Here is a 25132-nt window from a genome sequence, read left to right as displayed (position 1 = left end):
CCCTCACTTCCCTATTGGTCACATATACAGCGAATCAGAGCTGCCAAATTGTGGCTGTGGCAACAATACAGAGGAAATACAAAATGAAGATTTCCCGAATGTAGTTTTGAAATTGACAATGCACACATTCTTGTTTTGGGGCTACACATCATATCTTATGTGTATTTATGTATCTTATGAGTGAATAGTTATGCTAAAAGAAACTTCTACATGCACGAGTGACCTGCTATGAAAGCCATGTGCTGTAGAGGAATGAACCAATCTGCCACACTGCATTCAATGGTAAACTAGTTCATACTTGTAAAATTCGTTTAAATCAATTGATCAAATCTACTTTCAGGCTGATTCGTTTATAAACACGGATTTAACACCAAACACCCCAGAATCTGGGGGGGGGGGGGGGGCGGCAAAAAAAATTATTTTCTTAATTTTCTGTGCATTGTTGTAAAGCTAAGGGTTAGTATTGCAACTACAAACATTTACTACATGCTATTAATCCACAACTGTGGTTTTAAGATTGGGTAAGTACAGACTACCTAGCACTTCTGTGTCAATGCCTTTACCAATCCCCACTGATTTTTTTCACACAGTGAGTCCAGACTAACTGCTTTGCCTCCTGTCTCTACTGCTTTATTAGCTATGGTGGCAGCTGTTGGCACTAGAACAGCAAAAGCAATAATTTGGGCAGCCTATTCAAAAGCATGAAAATACAGAGTTGACCAGTCAATAGGCTTTAGGGGAGAATTGACTGGGATGGTCAATCATAATGTGAACAGAAATATCTTGATTTTGATATCAATAAGTTCATCAGTAATGTCAATGTTAGCTGCATTTATCAGATATAATTTGATTGATAGGTTACCCATCATAAAGCAAAGGTAGGCTATAGCACTTAGATATACCTACGTAACACTCAACTACTATAGTACCTTTGCCTTTTTCTAGACATGAAATGATCTAGGCCTAATAACATTTTCTTGTGAAATTCAAATTGTGGGAAGTTATTTTATTATGTTTTAGCACTAAAACTGTTTTGGTAATTCACAAATGCAATGATCACATATTTTGCCCACACCATTTGCAATATTTACATCTGAAATTTAACAGTGATCCATGGAATATACCAAACACTGCATCGAAATATGTATTAAAAAAACAAAACATTGACTATTACATTGTAGAACACACCAGTAGTTAACAAAAATTTACTTGGGAGACAAAATAAGACATTTATTTTATCCGCACATATTATTTCTAAACACGAGCTTGAGAAGCCACCCCTGCAGGTTATTGATTTCAGCGGTTAATATCTTTTCTGTCCCCTTCTACCACAGTGACAACATTTTATACGGCCAAGATAGGATACAAGGCTAAATGATTTTATGTTGCTATATAGTAAAGGCAAACAGTGTGGAAACTCAAACATGTAGCTCTGTAGCCTAAATAGCACAACAAACTATAAAGGGACATTAAATTGGGTAGCCTAAATAAATCTTTTAAACCCTGTTTGAGCAGCAGCCCATTTTAGATTTACACTGAAAAGTCAGTTTGCATTACAGCTGCATCATTTCTGCATTACTGCCCTTCAAAAATGCAGCAGACAGACAAGAATACATATAAAGCGTTGTTACCTGTTTGATTTACTATGGATATGTTCAACAACCTCATAGGCTGTCAAATGAGTCTAAAATTTTAGGTCTGTTGTGCAGTCTGACGAACACTCACTTTACACTTCATATAAAGTGGGAACAAACCAAGATCATTACATATGACATTCTGTTAGCCATGCCTCCTGTGTGAGCACTTCAACATGCAATCGAGTCACCTACTGTGAACGAGCAAGTCAGGATACTCATCCCTCTAGCTTAAAAGAAAATCTAACATGAAACTGATTTGAGTGGTCTACATCACAACAGTTTGTTCACTGGCTGCGCTCACATTCCAATGTTATTGCACACTAGGCAGCAGTGTGCAACCTGCCCCCCACCCCCATCCTATGGTTAAATAGTGCCTGAATTTACTGGAGAAATCCAAAATGGCTACCGGTGCTGTTGTGCACAGGCAGGCTATGCTTCCTGAAGTTAGCTGTAAAGGATTCAGATATCTTGATTCAGTGGCACCCCTTTTTCCCTATGTATTGACAAATTTGCATGTAGCTTAAGCAAAAATATATACGTATATATCATATACATATATGTATACATTGGTGTATATATAGTTAAACACTAACAAAGATTAATCTTATTTTTCTTTAACTTTACAGATTTTTTCCTTTTTTAGTCATCTTCTAGCTCTTATAACTCAACTCCTAGGCTAATCATTAAGCAGTTACACTGCATTGGTGTACTGTCCATTGTTTATTGTAATGTTATAGACTGTATACAGCACGTCAGTGGTAAATTATAAAAATTAACTTACTCTTTTGTTTAAAAGAAACATATGGGTAATTGGTATCCCGCAGCGTTAACTTTCAGCCACATAAGTCACAGCCTTTCCCTGAGTTTGGCTCAAGACTGAGAAATCCTCAAAGCTGCAACCTTTCAATTGGGCATGCAGAGGCCAGGTTTTGCATTAAATGAGCACATAAAACATGATGTGAATTGATTAGACATAGGACAAATGACATGACAATTATGTGACACTTGTACAATTTCCGCTGTCGCCAAAAAAATATTGTCTCTACATTTTTCACATAATTACAACATGAATGGAGAGTCATGACTTGTTGGTCAGTGCCTCAACATGGCAGTATTTCTATCAAATGCTACATGTGGCCTTCTCCCAAACCAAAGCTTTTGGGCTAAGGTAGTAGGAGGACATATGGTACTTCAACCAAAAGCTCAAGGCTCTCTAGCAGTAAGCTTGACCTTGCTGAAGTCTCCCATGGGGAACACTCTACAACATTACTCGCTCATAGGATGCTGTTCTGTAACAGATGTTTCCCGTTTGAGACAAGCAAAAAGAGAATTTCCCCCTTCAGGGATCGATAAAATTTGATTAGTTTAGTTGATTTTGGCAGTTCACTGAACAATGAAGATGCTGTCAAGATGCTGAAAAGTTGCCCGTTACATATAATTTTGGTCATAAGCTAGCCAATCACTGGAAGAAAAAAATCCATCTAAATGGTATCGTCAAATGTGCTTGATATCTGACTTGTACAAATTAAATTTCATTGAGAGAGCTCCTTACTTAGAAAAACTTGTTACTTTGCACAACCTAACCTTCTCTAGCAAAGGGCAATACAATAAAGATGGGTGCCTTGATGCATGCCCAATAATCCCGGTAAGAAAATCAAAGCAGGTTGAATCAATTCATCTGGATACAACGTTTATTGACATACGTTTCATCTACCCAGTTTCTGTTGTTATCTATTGTCTGTCATCAGTTCGGTCAACATCAGAAATAGCTATCAATAGACTGTTATCAGACTATTGAATAGGCATTATCATTACACATCTGTCCCAAATATATGGGCTAGTAGGGGCCTACTAAACTACTAGCAGGTTCAGAAGGCTGTTATCACCCATTTATTTCAGTGAGCCAGTGATCCAATGCTGGTGGAGCCCAGTCATTACCATGGTTACTTGAAAGGTTTGTGAGACGGCTAGCCAATACTGTAAATAACCTAGCTTACCAGGTGGTGTTTTAACTTTTCAACTATAAGATGTTTTTGACACTGTATAAACGTGTATCATATATACAATAAATGAACACATCAAGTCAAATGCCCTTACACTGATATTATGCACAATTTTGCAGTTGTTGTTACCAGCGCGAACCAAAACTAGCTTAAATGCTAACGATATTACACTGGGAATGGAAAGGTATCCTCTGTGTCTATAACACCAACAGTGTTTCTGTTTTTAAAGCATTCAACAATAACACACTTGACTACAATATTTAGTAACATTCTGCAAAATCCAGTGAGTCAAGTAAATTCTTTATGAGACAGTACAAGCCTGTTTCATGAAACTGATCATTGGTTTCAGTCATTATGCAGCTGTATTGCTTATAAGGGTGGGGATACCTGCAGTCAGTTTAGACTTAAGATTTCACTTAGTTGAGTGATGAAACGTATCTGTCACTAAACGCTGTATCCAGATGAACTGATTCAACCTTCTTTGACAATAGCAATGGGTTTCTTGCCAACTAAAATTTCGAGCCATGAGGACATGCTAGTAACTCAACCACCTGGTGGATTGGTGATTTCCCTTTATCACAAAATCTAGTTAACAAGAGATCAACGCAACAAGGTAGGATATATCCCAATTTAGAGGGCATTTCTGCATAGGACTTATGTTGCATCCATCCATTATCTGAACCACCTATCCCGCTCTCAGGGTCGCAGAGATGCTGGAGCCTATTCCAGCAGTCATTGGGCAGCAGGCGGGGAGACACCCTGGACAGGCCACCAGGCCATCACAGGGCCAACACAGACAGACACACACACACACACACACACACACACATTCATACCTAAGGACAATTTAGTGTGGCCGATTCACCTAACTTCCATGTCTTTGGGACTGAGGGAGGAAACCGGAGCCCCCGGAGGAAACCCACGCATGTTGCAACATAGCAAAATATGAATACCTCAGAGAAACAACATCTACACTGTAATACACTCATACAATTTTTACATGACTAAAGGTGAACATCAGCACTCATTGAATCTTGAGTGTGATCACAAATGGATCATTTTGAATATCTGCACTATTAACACATAAGACAAAATTCAAGGCAGGAAGGATACCGCTTTTCAAAACCCAGCCAACAACTTAGTTATGGAGGCATGTTTACAGAATTTCAGGTTTCATATAACATTTATGCGATAGTCAACCAAAATCAGGTGAAAGAACAATTGCACCCCTTGTGTTGGTCGTAATACTGCAGGTGAATAATTTATCTGCCTGTGCTGTACATGTTATAATGCGGCACTGTTTGATATTGACCCACTAACTTTTAAGTAGAAAAGTTCACAGTAGCTTAAAAAAAACTGATTCCTTAACATTAATGCGTACAAGGTTATATTCTTAATGTAGATACAATGAACATAAACTTTGGCATAGTGTATTGCTCTAGCTCTTTCAGTGAATCAAGACATAATCTTGAGCCAAATCTAAAGATGTAATAACACAACACAGGTTGGGACAATACAGGAAAAAAAAAATGGCAAACATGCTGTAGAAGAAAAACATTCAGCCTTGAACAGGAGGATCTGAGACTGAGGCCTACCATTTGCTTTGCTGATTGCCGGTCCAAGCAATGGCTGGGAAGAAGAAGGGAGGAGAAACCAAGAACAAAAAAAAGGGGGAGGAGCAGGTTAGGACTATTCCATCTTGCTCTTTGATGGGGTCTGTTCTATAAAGGTTGTGTGGTCTTAATAAACCAAAGTATGATAAAAATTATAACTTCAAAAACAGAGCCTTAAAACTTCAAAAATACAGCCTGTCACACAGCAGAGAATACTACACTGAATAACATGAACAATTAATACAAAATAAGATGTTTTTCTTCTTCAGGGGATAAAGCTATTCATTTCTTAATGACACCGCAACTAAAACTTAATTAATGCAAGTGCCACGTTTTTAGGTATATAACAAACACCTACTATAGCTAGCACAGGAGAAGGCAGAGGAGAAGTGCAGTGAACAGCCTTTCCAGCAGCACTTTCCAACACCCATCCCCCACCCTTCAGCACCTCGTCCACATTATGGAAATTCACAGACAAGCATGGACTAAACCACTCACGTAGAAGGACAGGGGGCTCTCTTTACTACCAAAAACTATTAGCACAAATTTTACAAATGCCTTTTTCTCTTTAAAAACAAAGAATAAGGTCTGCCCACTACATTTGCCAAAATATTTCTCTCTGTGACTACTCAAAAAAAAAAAAAAAAAAAGAATAATGCAAGACAAAAAGCAGTAATGATTATCAGCAACTAAGTCATCCAATCACAGTGTTTTCCCCACCACAAACCAGGAAAACAATGATACATGCTCAATAAGCCATATTTATCTTTTCATTATTTGGTTGTAACCCAGCCCCAGTCTAACAAATCCCTTTTGTTTTTCTTTGTGCTCAAGAACTCAATATATTAAAAAAATCAATTTCTGACCATCCAGATGCTAAAAGCAAACTTCTTAGAAATTATTTCTTCTCATTCTTTCAAGTTGCCAAGACAAACTTCCCAGCGGCACATTTCCCTGAAAGTTGCGGCTTTCCTTCTATGACAGGAACAAACACTGTCAATAAAGGAATCTAGCATAGATTCATCAGAAACCATACCAATCATTAAATAAACCAATGAACAAACTTCTACAACAGAAAACACTAGAAACTCTGAGATGGCGCATCAATTTAGCCCACCTAAGAGATCAACAGCGTTCGAGCCAGGGTCAGAGGCTGTAATAGGTGGTGAAAAAAGAAAAAGAAAAAAAGATAACTTTAATAATCACGAGAACAGAACTCAACTTTGCCTTGAAAAAGGAGAAAATTTCACATTTGACGGTAGCATTCAACTTGCTCTGGCCTGTCATTAAAGGCCACTGAAATAATTTCTAGCTAATCAAAGGGAGCACATGGCTGAGGAGCCAGGAGAGGAAGAAAGGGAAGGGGAGGGGCTGAGTTCAGACTGTTCCATTTGACTCAATGCAAGGGATCAGTTTCATAAAACGTTTGAAGCCTGCTGAGCAACTCACTACATCATGCTGAAAGTCATAGTTTAAAAAAATAAAACATTGAGCACTGTCGAACTTACTTATCTGGAAAAAAAATAATTTATTAAAAAAGGTAATGCAAAAACATTTTTTTTCAATGGAGATCAATTTAGAGGATAATGATAAAAGACCAAGCAATGAGTTTTAATGTAGCCTCCACGTTTCAAAGCAACAGGAATGGCCGTTTCTACACATTTTTGCATGTAAGGCACGGGAAGTGCTGTGGGGCACACACCCTGACACAGAAGTAAACTGCTACCCTCCCCCACATTAGAGGAGCCTGTCTCACAGTCAACCTTGGACCAAACCATTCAGGCAGAAGGGAACATTCAAAATGAGAGGTTTACGCAAAATCAGACGTATGAGCAAAAACAATGAGTGTTTTTCTACAAATATGTACAAGCAGGAAAGACATTTACTTTAGCTACATAGATTCTAGCTAGCTGCAGACATCAAGTACTGTTGTGCTCAGCTTGTCACACCAGCTTGACACATCCCCCACAACCTCTGTCCAAGTGAGTCTGTTTACTGTTAAAGGCAGACTAAACCATTCAGAGAGGGGTGTCTTGGCACGGAGTTGGAGAAAACCTCTCATTTGCCTCTAATTATTGTACATAATCCAATGTTAAATTTGGAGAGATATTATCAACTGGGGATAATACACTTAAGTTGTTTTGTTAAATAAAGCCATTAATCTGTTTACATAGCAGATTTGGAAAAAAAACAAAAAAAACAAATGTAATTCTTTTAAAAGGTAAATGTAAATATAATTTAGAATTTTAACATTTCCAACATTCACTTCTGTATCTTTAACAGAAACCATGAGAAACCATGTTGTATGAGTCACGCATTGTGAGTTCTTTGCCCATCCCCCTTCTGTTCCTGCTGAAACTCAAAATGGCTGCTGTTGTGAATAGCGTGCTAAGCATTCAGTGAAGTGGATATCCATTTACAACTCCGCCTACTTTTTTGATGTTAAGAGAAAATCACTTGAATCAATGATTAATTACCACGTAGCCAAAAGCTTTATCAAGGTACAGCAAATCAAGCAATTACTTGTTTCTGCCTGCAGGATCTATTTCTGTCATTTCCTATGGGTGACTGAAAGGTATGAATCCATGGTTATTATTACACTAGCCCTAGAAATCATGTTAAGCAAACACTGATGGGCTATGACCTCAAAGATAATGCTACCAGTTTATTTCCTTTCATCTTTACAGTTTTGTGTGTGTGTGTGTGTGTGTGTGTGATTATCTTGCTAAAACCAGTACATCACATCACAGTAGAAAAATGCCCTAATAGCCATTGTATTATACAATTTAGCAGATGAAATGGTCCGGCAATGACAACTAGTTGCTGCTGTGGAGAACTGTCCTATTTAGGCATAGCTGCATTCTCATTCATTTACTTAACTGTCAGCACAAAACAGACATGCTCCTGTAAGACACAATTTTTATCTCTCTGTAAAATGTTTTGGTCAGTTAATAAAAAAGGCTGCTTTGTTAATTTTATTTTCTAAGAGTAATTTGTCAGTGGCAGCAAAAATCCATGTAGATTATGTGTGGCTGCCAGCGAGAGTTAAGCACAGCATTCCTACATTACTGCGCACAATGCGCAGTCCTCCCTTCCCCCACTCACTGTCTGCATCTGGATTCACTGCAGCAACTCAAAATGGCCACCCGCTCTGACTGTGGACAGGCAGACCGAGCCCCAGAAGCTAACTGATAAATAAAGCAGAACCATCATGTTACAGCACCACATTATTAAAAGTTATTACTAATGCATAAAGCTTTCAAGTGAACATTTAATTTCACTTTAATGGCCACAGCAAAAATATTAATGAAAACATGCCAAGTTTTGTAGTCTGTGCAGCATAGGGCAGTTACTTATTGTTGGTTTATTTTGCAGTGGAGCTTTGCTTCCTCACTTGCTACTACAGGTCATAAGCAAATCTCCAGCCATGCTTGCACTTCACAGCTCACTCCACAAACCAGTTAAATGAAGCTTTAATTGCTTAGAATGATAATTTAACTGTTTTTTTTGAGTGAGCTGTAACATGTTTACTGTATTAATTTTGAAGGGGTGCATTATAATCAAAGTATTGCACCATTTCTTTCCTGTTGTATTGCAGTAAAAACATCTGCAAAAAACAGCTCACGAGTCACAATCCTTGTGTGGCTTGAGGTCAGTATCAGTGGTTCTAGATCCAATCCAAGTGCCCCCAGTGCTGGTGTAACAACCCCCCCCCCCATTCTGCCTGGTAGTTCAATTATATTCACATGTTGTTCCAGGTCTAAAACCTCCCTGATTGGGGGCTGGAATAACTGGAAAAACAGGTGAATGTAACAAACTACCTGGTAAAATAGAAAACTAGCAGGGCTGGTGGTAACCGAGGACCTGATTGAGAATAGTTGGTCTACATGATGTCTTGCTGTAGCTATGTGATAATTTACTGTTCCCTAAGGGAAACTTCTGTTGCATCATCATTTTTCAAATGCTGCTTGACTAAAGAGCATACCATAAACTAATCCCCTCAGGTGAGGTTTGAAGTCCCAGTATGATCAACTTCACCACTGCTGCTTGTTTTTTGTTGTTGTTTGTTTTGTTTTGTTCAAAATGGTGACAGTTCTCAGGTTTGGAACCATGCCATCCGAGCTTTCACAAGAAAAGTAAAGCCACATCTTACAAGTGTTTTAACTCAAAGCAGCAAGAAAGGTCTCTGAATAAAGATTTGTATAAGTAACTTAGTATTTCTAAACATGTCGTTTTTTTAAACAAAAATGTAAATGTACATGAGGTGCTCCAACAGAATTTGAGTCGATGCCCTCATTATAGACATGAAAAGGCGTTCAGAGCATATCCTCCTTGCATAACATTTTTCAAGTAAAAAAGGACATTAGGGTTGGACAACACATAGGGAGGGATATGATTTCATCATTCAGGATTTGATTGGATTGTGCGAAATATTTTATGATATTATTGGTTGAAATGTTGCAGTCCCGCCCGCTTGGACTTAGGAGGCACATTCACAAAAACTTTACTGCTTTAAGAAGTGCAAGTGATTAGATTTTGTTGCAAAATAAACAAAGGCTGATTTTTTTTGTGATTTTGTTGGAATAAGTTCTTGAACAAGCGCATAATATGACTGGGGAAATGAGCAAGCAAGGTAGCCTAATAAATTCGAGTGTCCTTTCATGTTCCAATTTAGGCTATAGGTTGAGCAGCTGAGGTGTAGCTTAATAAATATGTTTTACTCAAAATAATTTCGAAAAATTAAACACTCCAAAACAAATGTTCTAAGGTGAGTCCAACAACATTTATTTATACGATCCGCATTTGATACAAACCTGGTTACTTTAAATAACATGAACACAAATGGACCGAAACCAAAATCAACGAGATCTACCTTCCATCTGCAGGTGCTTTTGTTTTTCAATGAGGAACACCATAACGGTACATTTTTTTCTTGCTTTTCACATTTTCACAAGTTGTATGCCTGCTGTTCAGTTAACATGAAAACAAACTGAAAAATGACTTCCTGTCTGACTGCAGGTAGGAGGGCAAATCATTCATTTTTCCTGAGGCGTCCCTTATGTATACCAAGCCTATGCATATTAGTGTGCTCCAATTCTCTCCAGCTAGGAGCACGTTTTTCCACCATACATTCTCGAACTTTCTTTCTTGTAAAATTCTGTGTTCAGGTTTTTCCAGAAGTTCAATCCCGATAAAGGTTTTACTGATACATAATGTATATAAAAAAATTCAATATGCTAATTACTTTCGACATCTAAATATAAATACGTAACCACCTTCACATAATATTTTCAGTTAAAGCCCATGTTAGACTCTCAGTGAATCATACTCAGTGATTCAATGCCTTAATGGGAAATGTTAAGGCTGATGTTATAACCACATTATTGTGAAAAATACTATCAAAAATACCAATCTGTTCCCATAACATCACCACCAAAAGCAATTTCAAGATAGCACTTCTTGGATTTTGTTGCCTGTAAAGACTGTACGCGTTTTTTGTTTTTTTTTTGAGTTGGAGGCTAGCAAGAGCTGAGCAGAGGGAGAAAAGAAGGAAAATAGGAGGGGGTGGGGGGGACTGAGCCAGGAGCTTCCATCTGAATTGAGCTCATGATGATTATTCTTCACCCATGCGCAGCTGAGAGAAACTGATATTTGTATTACATAAAGGTCAGTAGTGATTGTCAATCTTCACAACAGAAACTGACATCAATCCAAAATAAGGGTAACCCATGTTACATTGGTTCCCTGGGGAGAACGGAATCAATATGCTATCTTGCCCAAATGCTTCTAAAAACACTTGGCAGGATTCCCACAATAGCTTGTAAATGACTAGCAGCAACAGTTAAGACTCTGCGCATAAGCACTAGCTAGCAGCGCACAGTCAAAACTGAAGTGCCTACCCTGACACAGACCGACAACACCCCTCCCCCACACCAGCACAGTCTGATCCACAGGCTCCACATTTACAGCCAAGCACGGACTGAACCATTCTGGCAGAGGGGTGCTCTCTCCTACTAGTGAGGGAGCTAGAGGTGAAAGGAAGGAATTCAACCACTAAACCATCTAGACAATTCCTGCTCTAAAATAGCAGTTAAAACCAAATTAGCAAGAATTCCTTATTGAGGAATTTTAGTTTTCTTTTAAAGGAATAATTCTGGGCACCCCTGGTTGCTAATCCTTCTGAAACTATATTTTGTGGGCATGCCTCTCACACTGTATTATCTTTACAAACCATCTGCATCAGTCAGGTTTTTTTTTTAAATAAAATGAGGAATGACATTACCCTCACAGAGCTCATGTCAGTCAAAACAATTTTCTTTCCATCAATGACTCATCTAAACAACACATCAGATTTTACATAACTTCGTTAAATGATTGTTAATGTTACAGATAAGTGAAGGTCACAGTTTGCAGCTCAAGTGCCATAACATGTCCCTCATTCTAAAACAGAGTGAGCTATCAAAGAAAAAAATTATTCATGGGGAAAACTGATCATTTATTTCTGACAAATGGCCAACATTTACACGCACATGGTAACTTGGATAGTCAAGCTAGCCTTGACATTTTACCATCCCCCACTCCATTCTGACAGATTTCTTGCAGTGCATGCTGCAGCTCAAAATGGCCACCGCTGCTGCTGTAGGCAGCAAAAAAGACAGAATTCCTTTCATGAAAGACCCAGTTATGTCTCTGTGCTACAACTATACGCTGCTGTTACCCAACCATATAATGCACATGGGGATGTTTTTCCCTTCTTTTTTTTTAACTAAAGGTCTTTAGAATCTTTTTGAGTCGGAAGAGACACAGAGAAGGTTTCTCAGTTTTGCACCCTGGGGAAGACCAATAAAAGCTGCAGTACTCTGATGCATTACAACCTTTACATTACACAGTAAAATATTCAGTGAAATACTCTTTTTTTTTCTAAAAGGAGTGCCTTGCACTTAAAAATGTTTACCTTGATCTAAAACGTTTAGATAAAAACTATGGACCTGCACTATAAAAGAAAAGAGCACGGCACTAATAGGAGTTTCATTCTAAATGGGACAATCCATGCTAAATATTTATGCACTCGGTGGTATTCTGAATGAAGGCACCCACCCTTCGGGTATGTGTTCTATCATGTTTATGCTGTAAAGACCTGCCTGCAAATGTTTCAAAATAAAACAGCAGAAATACTAGTGTGATATATAAATATATATAAAAGGTAAGTATTAATTCAATGTCAAATAAATTTAGTGGGTTTACATTTCAAATTTTATCACTTTATCGTTTTTGGTTCTTAGCAGTACAATGTTGGGGTAGGGTCATCACACAAAGTTTCAATGACTTTACTTTTAACATATTTCAACCCGTTTTGTCAGCAACCAAACCACTTATTGCAACGCCACAGTCTTGGAACATTTTTTTTGAAGAAGAATGCAGTGTGATGTTATAGTAGAGCCACTTTTCTTTGTTGTATTTTCTATACTTGTAAAATTCTGCGAGTAAATGTGGGCCCTAGAGGAATCTGATGTATACCCGTGACCTGTATGGGCTTTTTACACAGCCTTTTCAAGGTTGAACATTGTGTCATTAATCCGCCTCGCCGTTCATTGCTGTTGCGGCATTTCGACTGGGATTTCACTATCTATAACGACCATGGGTGGTAATTTTAACCGCCGCGGTTTGTAAACTCTACATTCTGTCAAGATAAATACCCAATTGAGATATTAATGCATTACATATGCTAGTATGTCTGCTAAGAAACTGACACCAAAATCAAAATTTTAACAACTTTTAACACTACTTTTCAAACAATTTAAAATGGCCGCTGTCCGACACCTGTAAATACAGAGCGCGCGTTCGCTCGTCCAGGACATCGGGGGAGGGGTCCTGAGCTGCGTCCTCGCTCCTTAGACACAGCCCGGGCCGATCCTTCACTAGCCAACTCTCTATGTCAACGTGGATTGTAAAAAAAAATAAACAGCTAAATAACTATAAAGCTAGCGTTAAAGCGACATAATCCGTGACGTCATATGTGACCGAAGGACCCCGAGTCGATGTTGTACCCGAACGGAAACGGAACCTACACCTGCAGCGGAGGTAGTCACAGAGCCAAATCGACGTCTGTGTAAGAGACAGCCGGCAGGACGGACAGCTGACGCTGTTGTGTTTACACCACCTCTGCTTCTCGAACGCCGACATGCTGTGTAAAATCACACACTGGGTTGCGTTATACTGCCTTTGTTTTGGCTCCGCGTAAACAAACAAAGCCAGCGTAAAGACAGGTCTTCATTACGGCAGTATTGCATGATCTGTGTAACACGTCTTAAGGATGGGTTCAGACATAATCGGTGTAGTAACACGGGCTATCCACTAGTGGGCAATAGAGGGTTTGTGAAGGCAGATGCCGAGGTAGACAGGAACATGCTGCCGCAGTAATGGGAATTCCGAATGGGAGGACTCGCGTTTTTGACGCATTGCCTGATTTGATCTGAATCCTGCCTAACACCGCTCCCTAACACCGGGAGAGAACGCAGAAACTAGACGCAAATCGACGGCCCGACATTGGCCGACGGTGTCAGAGCTCTAACTGGACCTGAGTGTCCGACTCTCGCGTCGCATCGGACGCTCTCTGTCAACACTGAAACCATCATGTAAACCAGGGATAGGCAACATGGTCCAAAAGGTCCTGTGTGGGGGCAGGTCTTTGTTCCAACCAAGCAGTTACACGCCTGATTCTACAGATCAACAAATAGTCTTTGCTAAGGACCTTGATTTGTAGACTCAGGTGTGTAACTCCTTGGCTGGTACAAAGACCTGCACCCACACCGGACCATGTTGCCTATCCCTGAAAACAAACCACATACCTATCAGCTGTAGGCTGGAGATCAGACTCAAGACGTTCGTCGTCCGTGACACGGCGCTTTTCAACACGAGTGACAGGACGTATACACGTCCGACACAAGTTCAGCTCAAAATAGCGCACCGCGTCACGCAAAGCAGGGTCACTCGCGGTCAGCCCTCCCCGATTGGCAGAGGGGGTGGAAGCAGCGACCGGGACGGCTCGGAAAGAGTGGGGTAATTAATTGGCCGGATACAATTGGGGAGAAAAAAAGGGGAGGGGGGGTTCAAACAAATAAAATAAAGCAATCAAGCCGATGTCGCTGACGCTCACTCGTGTCACATTCAGTTACGACAGAGTCAGGAGCTACTTGAGAGATGAACAGCAGCAGCAGGCGCCTGGGTAGCGTAGCGGTCTATTCCGTTGCCTACCAACGCGGGATCGCCGGGTCGAATCCCCGTGTTACCCCCGGCTTGGTCGGGCGTCCCTACAGACACAATTGGCCGTGTCTGCGGGTGGGAAGTCGGATGTGGGTATGTGTCCTGGTCGCTGCACTGGCGCCTCCTCTGGTCGGTCGGGGCGCCCCCGGATCGGCGGAGAGGAGGTGGAGCAGCGAACGGGACGGCTCAAGAGGAGCTGGGTAATTGGCCGGATACAAATTGAGGAGAAAATTGGAAAAAAGGGAAGAAAAAAAAACAGCAGCAGCACAGCGCAGTACAAGGTCAATTTCCTGATGTCACTCGTCTCTTGTCAAAACCATGTTTAAAAATACTCCACAAACACAAATGTTGTCATCTTTCCTACACGGCGTGTTGTGAGAATGTTTGTTAAATAGGTAAATGTGTAAAGGTTGACCCGGCACAGCCTACCAACCTAGTCTAACATTATTCAGAAACTATCTTTGGCAAGGTGGGCCGTGAGTAGACGTTTTCCCTTACTAACTCCTTGCATCAAGTTAGCCAACTCAGGGAGATGTACCACCAATCCTCAAAGCCATGTTGAAGCCATTACCACCTCTCACAAGTCCTTGTACCCTTTACCTACCCCAGTTAACTAAGTCAATTCTCGCCCATTTCTGGCCAAATGCATTTGCGCAATGCAACCTAAATTAATAAATCACTAGTTTACAACTTACTACTACTTACTAGTTAAAGCTCGTCACTTAGGGAGGACTTCAAACATAAAATTACTCACAAATTTACAAATGGATGTCATAACCCCATCCAGTTCCCAATCTGATTTCAAATTTCAATGTTGCGTTGTATTTAGGTTATCCATGTCCAAATACAAAAACTGGAATTCCTTATCAGCAATACACAGTGTGGAATTTAATCAATATGCCAACTACTGACAAGATGGAAATTTCCCAGTACTTACAGTACTTAATGGGCTCAACAGATTCTACTTCTGGTTTGAGCTCCAAGTCATCCCACCCTTACAAACCCTTGGCCCTGCCCCAACCTCAAACAACCACGCACGCCAAACACATACCCTGCTCAGTGATGAGCAACTGTAAATGACGAAGAACCTGAGGAAGACAGAAGGGCCAGACAATGTTTCACCCAACATCCTTGGGGAGCACACTGACCAGCTAACTGGTTATTTGAAAGTAACTACTTCCACGTAGAAAATTTCCATCTGCTGCAACACATCTATTTTTTCTGCTTCAAAGAGCTACAAATTCGCATGTATCAATGACTACAGACCGATGACCTCAGAAAAATATGAAGTGCACTCAGAAGCTGATTGTAACCAACCCTGCGCATGTCACTGGCCAGCTATCACAGCCCTTGATGTTTTTCCAATAGCACTAAATGTTCTGAAGATGAAGTCACCACAAGCTTCCATTATGTGCTGGAGTATCGGGACAACGCTCCCTTCCACAATAGGATTCTGAGGATTAGATCAACATAATTATGCCAGATGTTCCACTCAGTCACATATGTAGACCAATAACTGCACCTCTAGCATTTACTTAGTCAAGGTGCTTGATTTTGAAGACTCTTAAATGGACTAAATAAAAAACAAACGGTTTCATCAATCATAGAGAGATGACAAACACTGCCGTCTTGGTGTACCAATAATACAGAGTTTAGAACTAGAAAATAAGTTTTAATAGAGATGAAAACTGACTTGCACAAGAAGCCACAGGCTTCTTCCTCCCTGGTTATGCTAGCTATCATGAAATTCATTGGCACAATTTTAAAGAGGATAAAAACAACTCCAGTAAAATCAAGGAGGTTTAATGGAGCAAGCACCCATACTATAATGTCTGCAGATCAGGTTTCTGGTTCTGCAGATCAGGTTTCTGGTTCAAGTATACAGATCCTCACTGAAAGTATCCATGGCTCTTCTTGTCAAACACAGGACTGCAGCACGTGGTGGTCAGCTAGTTGCTTGCTATTAAAAACATGTGGTAAGCAAGAGTAAGGTAAAGGGCAAGAAAGACTGATGTAGGCACTATCCTACTGGAAAACATACTTCCACCTGAAAGGTGGTCCTAGTGAATTGTTGCCCACAGCTCTACCCCTTGCAACAGTTTCTTTTCTAATGACAATCACCTTCTTCAATCAGCCCATCTTTCGGGCCCCAGCCTGACTTGATACCTTAAATCACACACTTGCATATGTGCCACTCTAGGTTGTCACAAAACTGATGAATTGCAACTGGACACTTGACAATTATTTAGGCCTTCAATTTCAACATAAATGGATTTTAAAATTCCTCATCTGTGTAGCCTATCATCTGTTATGTATCAGCCTACTTGGAAAAGAACAAAGTTTTCACCATGGCATGAGGGAATGAACAAAGTTCTGCTTGTTTTCAAACAAAACATCTTTCAATTGCAAGATCAGCACTCAGCTGGAACATTTTTATTTTAAATATTTGTGTTCTGATGGAATATTGAGTATCAAGGCAACAAAAGTTCAAATTCTTGTGGAAGAAATGCAGTTGGCAATTAGCCAATTAAAACAGTGGTAGGCAGGTATGTATAAGAAGAGTTTATTGTAAGTGGATGATAATAATGTTTGAGCAAGTTTGTTTTTCCCAATCAAGCAAATATTTTCTTCCGAATTTATGCAAAATAACAGCATTTCTAAAACTGATACCCACTGATTGACACTAACAACTTCAGACACAAGTTCAGATTAATAGCAAATATAATGATGATTGATTTTTGTTTTGTGATTTTTGTTCCGATTCTGATTATAAATCTTTTAAGCAGGGCCATATGTATAGCACGGAGGGAAGGGCTGTGTTTGTAGCAGTAATGTGTGCTTTGTGCCAACATGCAAGTCGGAACATATATTAATGATGCTTGCATTCGCTCCCAAGTCTTTCTTTAATTACTAGAACATTTCCAGTATGTTTCTTTGCATCTAATATTTTTTAGCAATAAATGTGCGATAAAAAATGAGTGAATGGTAATCTAAACCAAGACATCTACATCAATTCACACACACACACACACACACACACACACACACACACACACACACACACACACACACACACACACACACACAAACACACACAAGTAGTGCAGCATGCACAATATCAAAATAATTGTGGGACCAAAATTCAGACAAAATGAATAAGAAAGACAATAATTTCATCAAGATATACACCCACTGATAATGCTTCTTTTATTTAACTGTTTGCCACATGATATGCCATGTGAAACATAAAAACTAATTTGCAAAAAGACTAGGTCTCCCATCGATCCTGATAAAATTACTGGATACAATGAGGCTTCACTAATATCATATTTCTTTTCCTCCCATTACTAGCCAAAGGGCCAAATAAACCGACTCCATTTGGTCGAGACTGACATTTGTGGGTCTTTGGCAGTTGTTTGAGTGAATCATTATAAATTTGGCTATGAAAGAGTGAATGAAGAAATTTGGAGCACAGTGGACACACATTGTGTCTTTAATATCAGGTTCTAACCTTTCTAGGACTGTTACATTTTTTAGAAACTATATAAATGTGTTCCACATCCCACACTGCCAAACAAACAGACTTGACTCAAGAGGGGTCTTTGGGGCCCCAAGTAATTGGGTTAGCAATCACCTTATTGCATTACATATTAAGGGAATTCTGAATCACAAGTTATTACATTAGATATCATCACAGTTTGCCAAAGTATTACATGACATCTTAAAAATTTGGCTTTGGATTCTAAGATTTGGCTACCTTTAAAGAGTACACAATAAAAACTTAAATCTGTCAGAATTTGAACGCACATATCATGAACAAACAAAATGTGAATCGGGTAGTCCTACGTGCCTGAATTTTAGTGCACTAGCTCACTAATGAGATTTAACTTCTCATTATGTATGTTTGACAACAACACACTTCCAGAAAATATTGAGCATATGGCCTTCCATCTAATCATTAGGCTTTCACACCAGTTGCAAAAATATCAACCTTGCACCCTAAACCTACGGTGTCCTGTAGCTTGCTCTGAGCATGAACAAATATCCACAGTGCCACACAAAGTGTAGGCACAGGAGCCCAGCTCAGCAAGCTTGGGCCAAAGTTAAACCTAGTTGAATTTGTGTGCTTAGCATTGTGACATCTCTACCATGCATCACACAGAAAAGAGACAAGAACCAGAAGGAAATTTAGAGAAATGTCTGAGTTTGGCACTCTCCAAATTTTTGGACCTTTATGACACATAAGAATTATATAGTGAAACAGGAAGGAAAGCAATTACCTGCATGTTTCCAATCAAGTTGAAAAAACAGATGTGCTGATAAATGCAGATTAGTGAAATATGAAAAGTGGATGTAAATTTTACTACGTTGTGACGTGACGGTAAAATAGATTTAATAAGTGAGCTATTAATGGTCCAACATAAATAAATTGAATGTCATAATAGAGTTTACAAAAACAAAAGTACCTTGATTTGATCTTTGGAAACCCTGGTTATTTTGTGTGTTCTCTTGACAGCGAGCCAGGAGCATCAATGAGCTGTGCTGCAGAGGGCACAACGCAAATTGGTTCCAGTGTGAAAACCCCAATACGGAGTAGAATTTCCAGAGAAATGGGAACAATTTGTTGAATTCTACCTTCTGGACTGGGTTTTGAAGGATATTGTTTCAACATTTTCTATGACCATTTACTCTGGTTTTGATAACAGTGGATTAATATTGTTTCATAATGAAGTATGCTCATTTATTCGAAGGAGAAAAGACCCTCTACAGTCCCCTTAACTCTCACGTAGACCATTAATGCCTTGAAAAATATTGGATCAAGTTCCAAAATCCATGTTAATTAATTGATGCATAATTTTCAACACTTGCACCACTGAACATATGAAAATGACAATCCTTTTACACTCCAAAGGCCTATGCAACCATGTGACAACATGGTCCTATTTTAGCTGGCTTCAACAGTCTCTACCGCATCCCACTGCTGGAAACATTTGGGGTAATTTTTATGGGTCACAAGAAAGACTGAAATAATCATCTGAGCAATATCAGGGTAGATAGTTAATGTATATGTACTAGAGTCCCACAGCCCAATATCAGAAACCCTGACAGATAAGACATAGTTGAAATGCAAGCTAATAAATGCATCTGTGCAATGATGCACAAAACATACAAACTGCATTACCATAAGGTTACTTAAATTATGATAACAATAATGGGTGTGACAAATCTTAGAACAGATATATTTATGATCTGCACATCTCTCTAGCAAGTCCTTAGAGAGTAAGGTACTGCTGTGGCCAATAGACCTACAGTTTCTCAATATTACCTTAAATATTGGGGAGCAGTTAAGCAGTTAGGTTCCGGGCACAATATCATGCATCACAGGCTCTATGATAAAGCACCCTTACACTTCCAAAGCACACCTGAATCGACCAGGATTTAACTGAGTGTGAGTGTCTTTGCTAAACTCCTCAGCTAGCAATTAATGTGCTTGTGCTAAGAATACAAATTCCTCTTGGCATTTATGTGGAAACATTTGGAGGTTTTCCTTTTTCATTAAAAGTGGGGTAACATTCGTTTTCAGATTGGCATGTCTCACCCTCAGAACCCATTTTAAACAAGCTAGCTCTGAAATATGTTTGCTTAATCAAGAAAAAAAAACCTCATTAATCTTAGTGCATTTGACAATGACCAAATGAACCAATGTAACATAGCACCAAACATGTTCCCAAAGACAGGGAGCAGCAGCTCAAAGGAGTAGGTGGGGCTTTTCTAGACTGCTTGGTTTTCAGCAGAGGAAAAAGAATACGTATTGAGCTGCCTGCCTGCCAGTGCACCATGTGAGCACAGCCACTCAAAGTGGGGGGAAGGGAAACCAGGAACAGGGCTGTACCATTTTCCATATCAGAGTCAAAAAAGGACAGCTTTTATATGTTGCTCTATTTAAAGTTGACCAAAATAGAATCTAAATTATTGAAATCTTATGAGCATGGTTAACATTGTTCTCTCCGTCAGTACTGTTTATTTGAAGACCACATGTAAATTCATACTGCAAAAAGTCCCAAGAGGATGATTTCTTAACACACTTGAAACTATATAGGATGCTAAGCTGTAAAGAAATGAAAAGCTAAAAAAAAAAGAGGACGCCCCCAGATCTAGAATTATACAGAGAACATAATATGCAGATAAAATGAACTGTTCTGCTCTTCTATTACTTCACATTAGGCCACACCCACAACCTAGATCTATGCAGTTCATGGAAAATTACTGGAAGACTATACCACTTCAGGCCAAAGGGGGGGGTTTGCATCATGTTTTGTTCTGCAGTTTCTACAGCTCCAAGCTGTTCTCTGAAAACTGCAGTTCCAACCAGGGTTACTGACATGAACCTTACACAGAACTGAAGTACACCCTTGTAAGATTTTTGACTTACTCGTGTGTTAAAAAAAAAAAAAAAAAATCAGTCTGTCCTCTCTTGGGTCCACCCCTCCCCCCATTAACCTCTGGCCATGGTTTTTTGTTTGATTCACTGCTACCTTTCTGACAGGGCAGTACTAATTTGGTCAAACTGAACATGTCCAAGTTGTCAGCAGTCCATTTATGAAGAAAAAAAAAACCTGGACTAGTTAGAAATTTTCCGCTGATTGCTCACATGAGAATGGACAGTGACAAGATACTGTCATGTTTTTTAGGTTTGTTCCCAGTGTTTCTGAGTGTGCGCAAATGCATATTTTCCTTAACAAGGTTAACACTAAAAATCTAGCAACCTAATCAAAGAAATTCAGAGGCGTCTATAAGTGTAGTCAATATTGTGCCTAAATTGTGCAGAAATTACAATTCAGGAATAGAGAAGGATAAAATTATGATTAGCTTGACTTGCGAGAAAAGTCCATTAAGAATAATCTGGCTTGTTTGCGGCAAGGAACACCTGACAACTGTTGAAATTAGCTAAAGCTCAAAGGTTAAAGTCTGCACAACTTTCCAATTTAAATAATTAATTGACATTATTATATCTACAGTCATGTAACTGATTACTTGCTACTTCAAATGCAAGCTACATTTGGTTGTTGCTTAGTGATGCTTACCTGTAGGGGGCACCCTACACGTGCGACCAAGTTATGCGGGAATATTCCTTCCCTTTTTTTTTTCATCGCGCTGATATTCATGACCACATTTGCGTATAACCAGAACAGGTTTAAGGTTCAACTAGCTGGTTATCGAGCTGACCTCGAGGCTACGTGTCCTTAAACGTCAAACGCGCTGTTGATAACTCACCGACTCTCAACTGCCCGGCGACGTTCCCGCGAATTTCGGCGACTGATCTCGACTTGCTTCTACCTCCGGCTCCGGCTCCCTTCCGGACGTAGTGTACAAACAAAACGGTTATGGCGGGCTTACAGACAGGTACGGGCACACACAGCCAAACCGTTATATTTACAAGGAAAACTACTATGCTGCGCCAAAACAAGACCTGCGTCGGCGGGTATGCACACGCTGTTCCGACTCTTCTCCGACACTCGGATCTAAACTCCTCCTCCTCCTGTAGCTCAAAGGGGGGGAAAAAAACGACAGACGTCAGCCAATAGTGGCGGGGTTGGTTTGCTAAGTACGACAAAAGAACGAAGTGCGGGTGTGCGCACCATCTGCTATACAGGGGAGGGGGGGAGGGGGTGCAACCCGTTTTTCACAGTTCACTTTTAAAGCTCTCCCGTCGGGTGCTGGTGCTGAAGCTTGTCAGCTCAGTCGACAAGGTGAGTATTTCAGTCGTAGGGCTGGGTAAGATCAGTCTGTCTAGTTGAAATGCGTGTGCCTGACACGAGTTACTATGTAGGACGGCAGCCACCTCGCCTTCACCCGGGGATGTGTGGCGTAGACGCTCAACACGCCGCGAACGACAGCACAGGTCTGAGGGCAATTTGCGCTGAGGGGGGAGGAGTGATAGTTTCCCTCTGAAAAGTAGGCGCATTGGAGGAGGGGGAGGAGTCACAAGAGGAACAGTCGGAAGCGTTGTCCTGAAACTGGTGTGAAACCACAGAACAGTTTTAACCAGTATGAATGCATTTAACCATTGCAGCCGACTAATCTCCTTTTTTAAAAAAAACTCATTATTTGTGGGGTATGCTGAGAGATTCCCCAATGTGCTTTAACTCTTGTTGGTTTTAAAGTAGCTGCAGCACATAAGTAATCAGTCAACAAAATGACACAAGTCATGGTTAGTGAGAAACTGTAGACCGAACGTTTCAGATTGCAGTATTTCGGGTTCTCTAGCCTAGGGCAAATTCAAAAGATAACCCCCCCCCCGTAACTCGTGGTCTATGATGGGATTAACAAATGCATGATGGGATTTACAAATACACTTTAATCTTAGCTGCCTACTCATTTGTCAATGGCTATTCTCATAATTGATTGTCAGCCGCACAAAAGCAGGTCGTGGCAGTAGATTTTAATAGATCATCTTTTGTTATATAAGGTCAGCCATTTTGTGTACTTGTCGATGAGAAACTTGTATTGCCGCTAACCGCCAGTAGAGGGCGATTTGTAATAATGTTTGACTCAATGTTTGAGTTAACAATGTTTGTTAAGTAGTAATTTACATTGTTGTCATTGATACCCGGTCTCTTTAAAGGCTGGCTATTCAAACTCTAAAATCTATATGCTGGAAAAAGCTCAATATTGAGAAAACCAAACTATGTAGTATCTTTAAGTGACCACATGTTTTCGATAGTAGTTTCTCAGACATACAAACATCAGACATTTCTTGTGCTTAAGAGTCACTCAGAATGGATGACTGTATTCACTTTTTAACACTCACACACACTAAATTAAGCCATGTTCTACTGTTGCATTAAGTACTGAAACTACTATAAAGATCTGAAACATTTCCAGCATGAAACATTTGCTAACAGTGCTGTTTATGGGGCAGTTATAATCCATCACAGGTTCTGTGATACAACAATCTAAAAACAAACCCCACATGTTTTTGGAATGAGACAGCCATAAAACCGACTGTGCAGACAGGGATGGGCAACATGATCCAGAAAGGGCTGGTGTGGGTGCAGGTCTTTGGTCCAACCAATCAGTTACACACCTGAGTCTACAAATCAAGGTCCTTACTTAGAAAAGACTATTGGTTGACTAATAGAATCAGGTGTGTAACTGCTTGGTTGGAACAAAGACCCACACCGGCCCTTTCTGGATCATGTTGCCCATCCCTGGACTAGGTAAACAGGAATATCCTGTTCTACTTTGATTGCTTACTTAGCAGAGGTGTACCTTGATCCTCAGTCACGAGTCCTGGTCTATGTTAACACAGACTTTGCTCAAGTTATCGGGTTAAGATGAGTTTTACATTGACATGCAGTATTAATCAATTTGTAAATTATCTTGTCTGAGTGAATTCAGAATGAAGAAAAAAAGTCGCTTCTATGCACCTTTGCCTTTGTGCACTGCCTGTTGACACCTATATGTCCTATCGAACTTGAACCTAGTTTTTTTTTGACATTGGCGTTGTTGCCTCCTGACTAGATCCTTGCTTGTGTTGTATTAACTCTCGCATGTATGTTGCTTTAGATAAAAGTCTGCTAAATGAAATTGTAAATTTTAAGAAAAAATGTGTGTCTCTTTACCTCGCTACCTCCTGAGGGAGGTCAAGGTGCATAACGAGCTAAACAACAGCACCCTTGAAGCAGGTAGCGATTTAGCATTCAGCTCAAGATCCCTTCACCAAAGGAGATGCTTGTCAACAGGTGGGCTTGAATCCAGTTTGTCTAGTTGATTGACAATCACTCTACTCGTTCTGTAGACCTACTGCTCCAAGTATTTCAATTTTCAAATCAGTTTGATTTGGACTGATGATGGCTCATTTTTCATATTACTAAAACATAGCTAGAAAGTACTTCATTTATCTTTTGCATGGTCAAAGTGCAAAGGCAGTTATAAATCCTTGGAGCATATCAGCTTTGCCGAAGAGACGCATAATTTGCAGCGGTGGACCTCGCCACTAACAAAAAATGTCCAAATTCTGCTCAATGGCCGATTTCAATTTCGTACTTCAAAGAATCCTCTTGACCTGCCAGGTAAGTTTTTGAGGATGACTCACATATTTAATTACACCACACAGGTCACAGCCTGGTAAGGTTTCATTGACTGAGTAAATAAAAAGAAATGGATAAAACATTGGCTATTGAAGCATTACTGTATTTCATGTTAAATTGCAGACACATACAGGGTTACATTTATACAGGCAACACAGCTAGTTTCTTCCATAATGTGACGAGAAAGCTAAAATTAAAATAAGGTTCCAAGAGGCTTGCAAAACACAATAGAGAAGTCAAGACAACTATGTTACTTATCAACAGCACAACATTGGGTTGTTCTGAATAGTTTTCAATGGTTTGAGAATTTTTTTTTTTCCCTCAAAAAAAAAGGTTACACAATCATGTAACAAACATTACCCTACATTTTGTGTATTGCATCGCGTAATGGAAGTCAAATGTAAACAAAGATTATATTTCTTTACTCCTTCAATGATTTCTTAAAAGGTACATGAATGTATCTTATGTGGAGTGAGAAGTGAACAATGTATAGCTATTAAAAACAAAACTACTAGTGATAT

General features: G+C 39.7%; 1 protein-coding gene across 2 annotated transcripts in view; it reads right to left on the bottom strand.

Moving 5' to 3' along the window:
* atf7ip (activating transcription factor 7 interacting protein) overlaps window positions 1-22115 on the bottom strand; it is a 50684-nt gene extending 28569 nt beyond the window's left edge. The window contains exon 1 of one of the 2 annotated variants that reach the window (XM_056279914.1): window positions 21793-22115. Coding sequence is in view for 1 of the 2 variants with exons in the window: in XM_056279913.1 (XP_056135888.1) it covers window positions 5236-5238 (3 nt within the window). In the remaining variant the exon portion in view is untranslated. Of the gene's footprint in view, window positions 1-5235; window positions 5244-21792 lie in introns of those variants that run through there. The other variant, XM_056279913.1, reaches the window with a different exon arrangement.
* Window positions 22116-25132: the final 3017 nt, after the last annotated feature.

This window comes from Lampris incognitus, chromosome 5, assembly GCF_029633865.1.
Source record: "Lampris incognitus isolate fLamInc1 chromosome 5, fLamInc1.hap2, whole genome shotgun sequence".
In the NCBI taxonomy this organism is placed as follows: Eukaryota; Metazoa; Chordata; class Actinopteri; order Lampriformes; family Lampridae; genus Lampris; species Lampris incognitus.
Note: the sequence above shows the minus strand (reverse complement) of the source record. Positions and strands in the feature narration are given on the sequence as shown.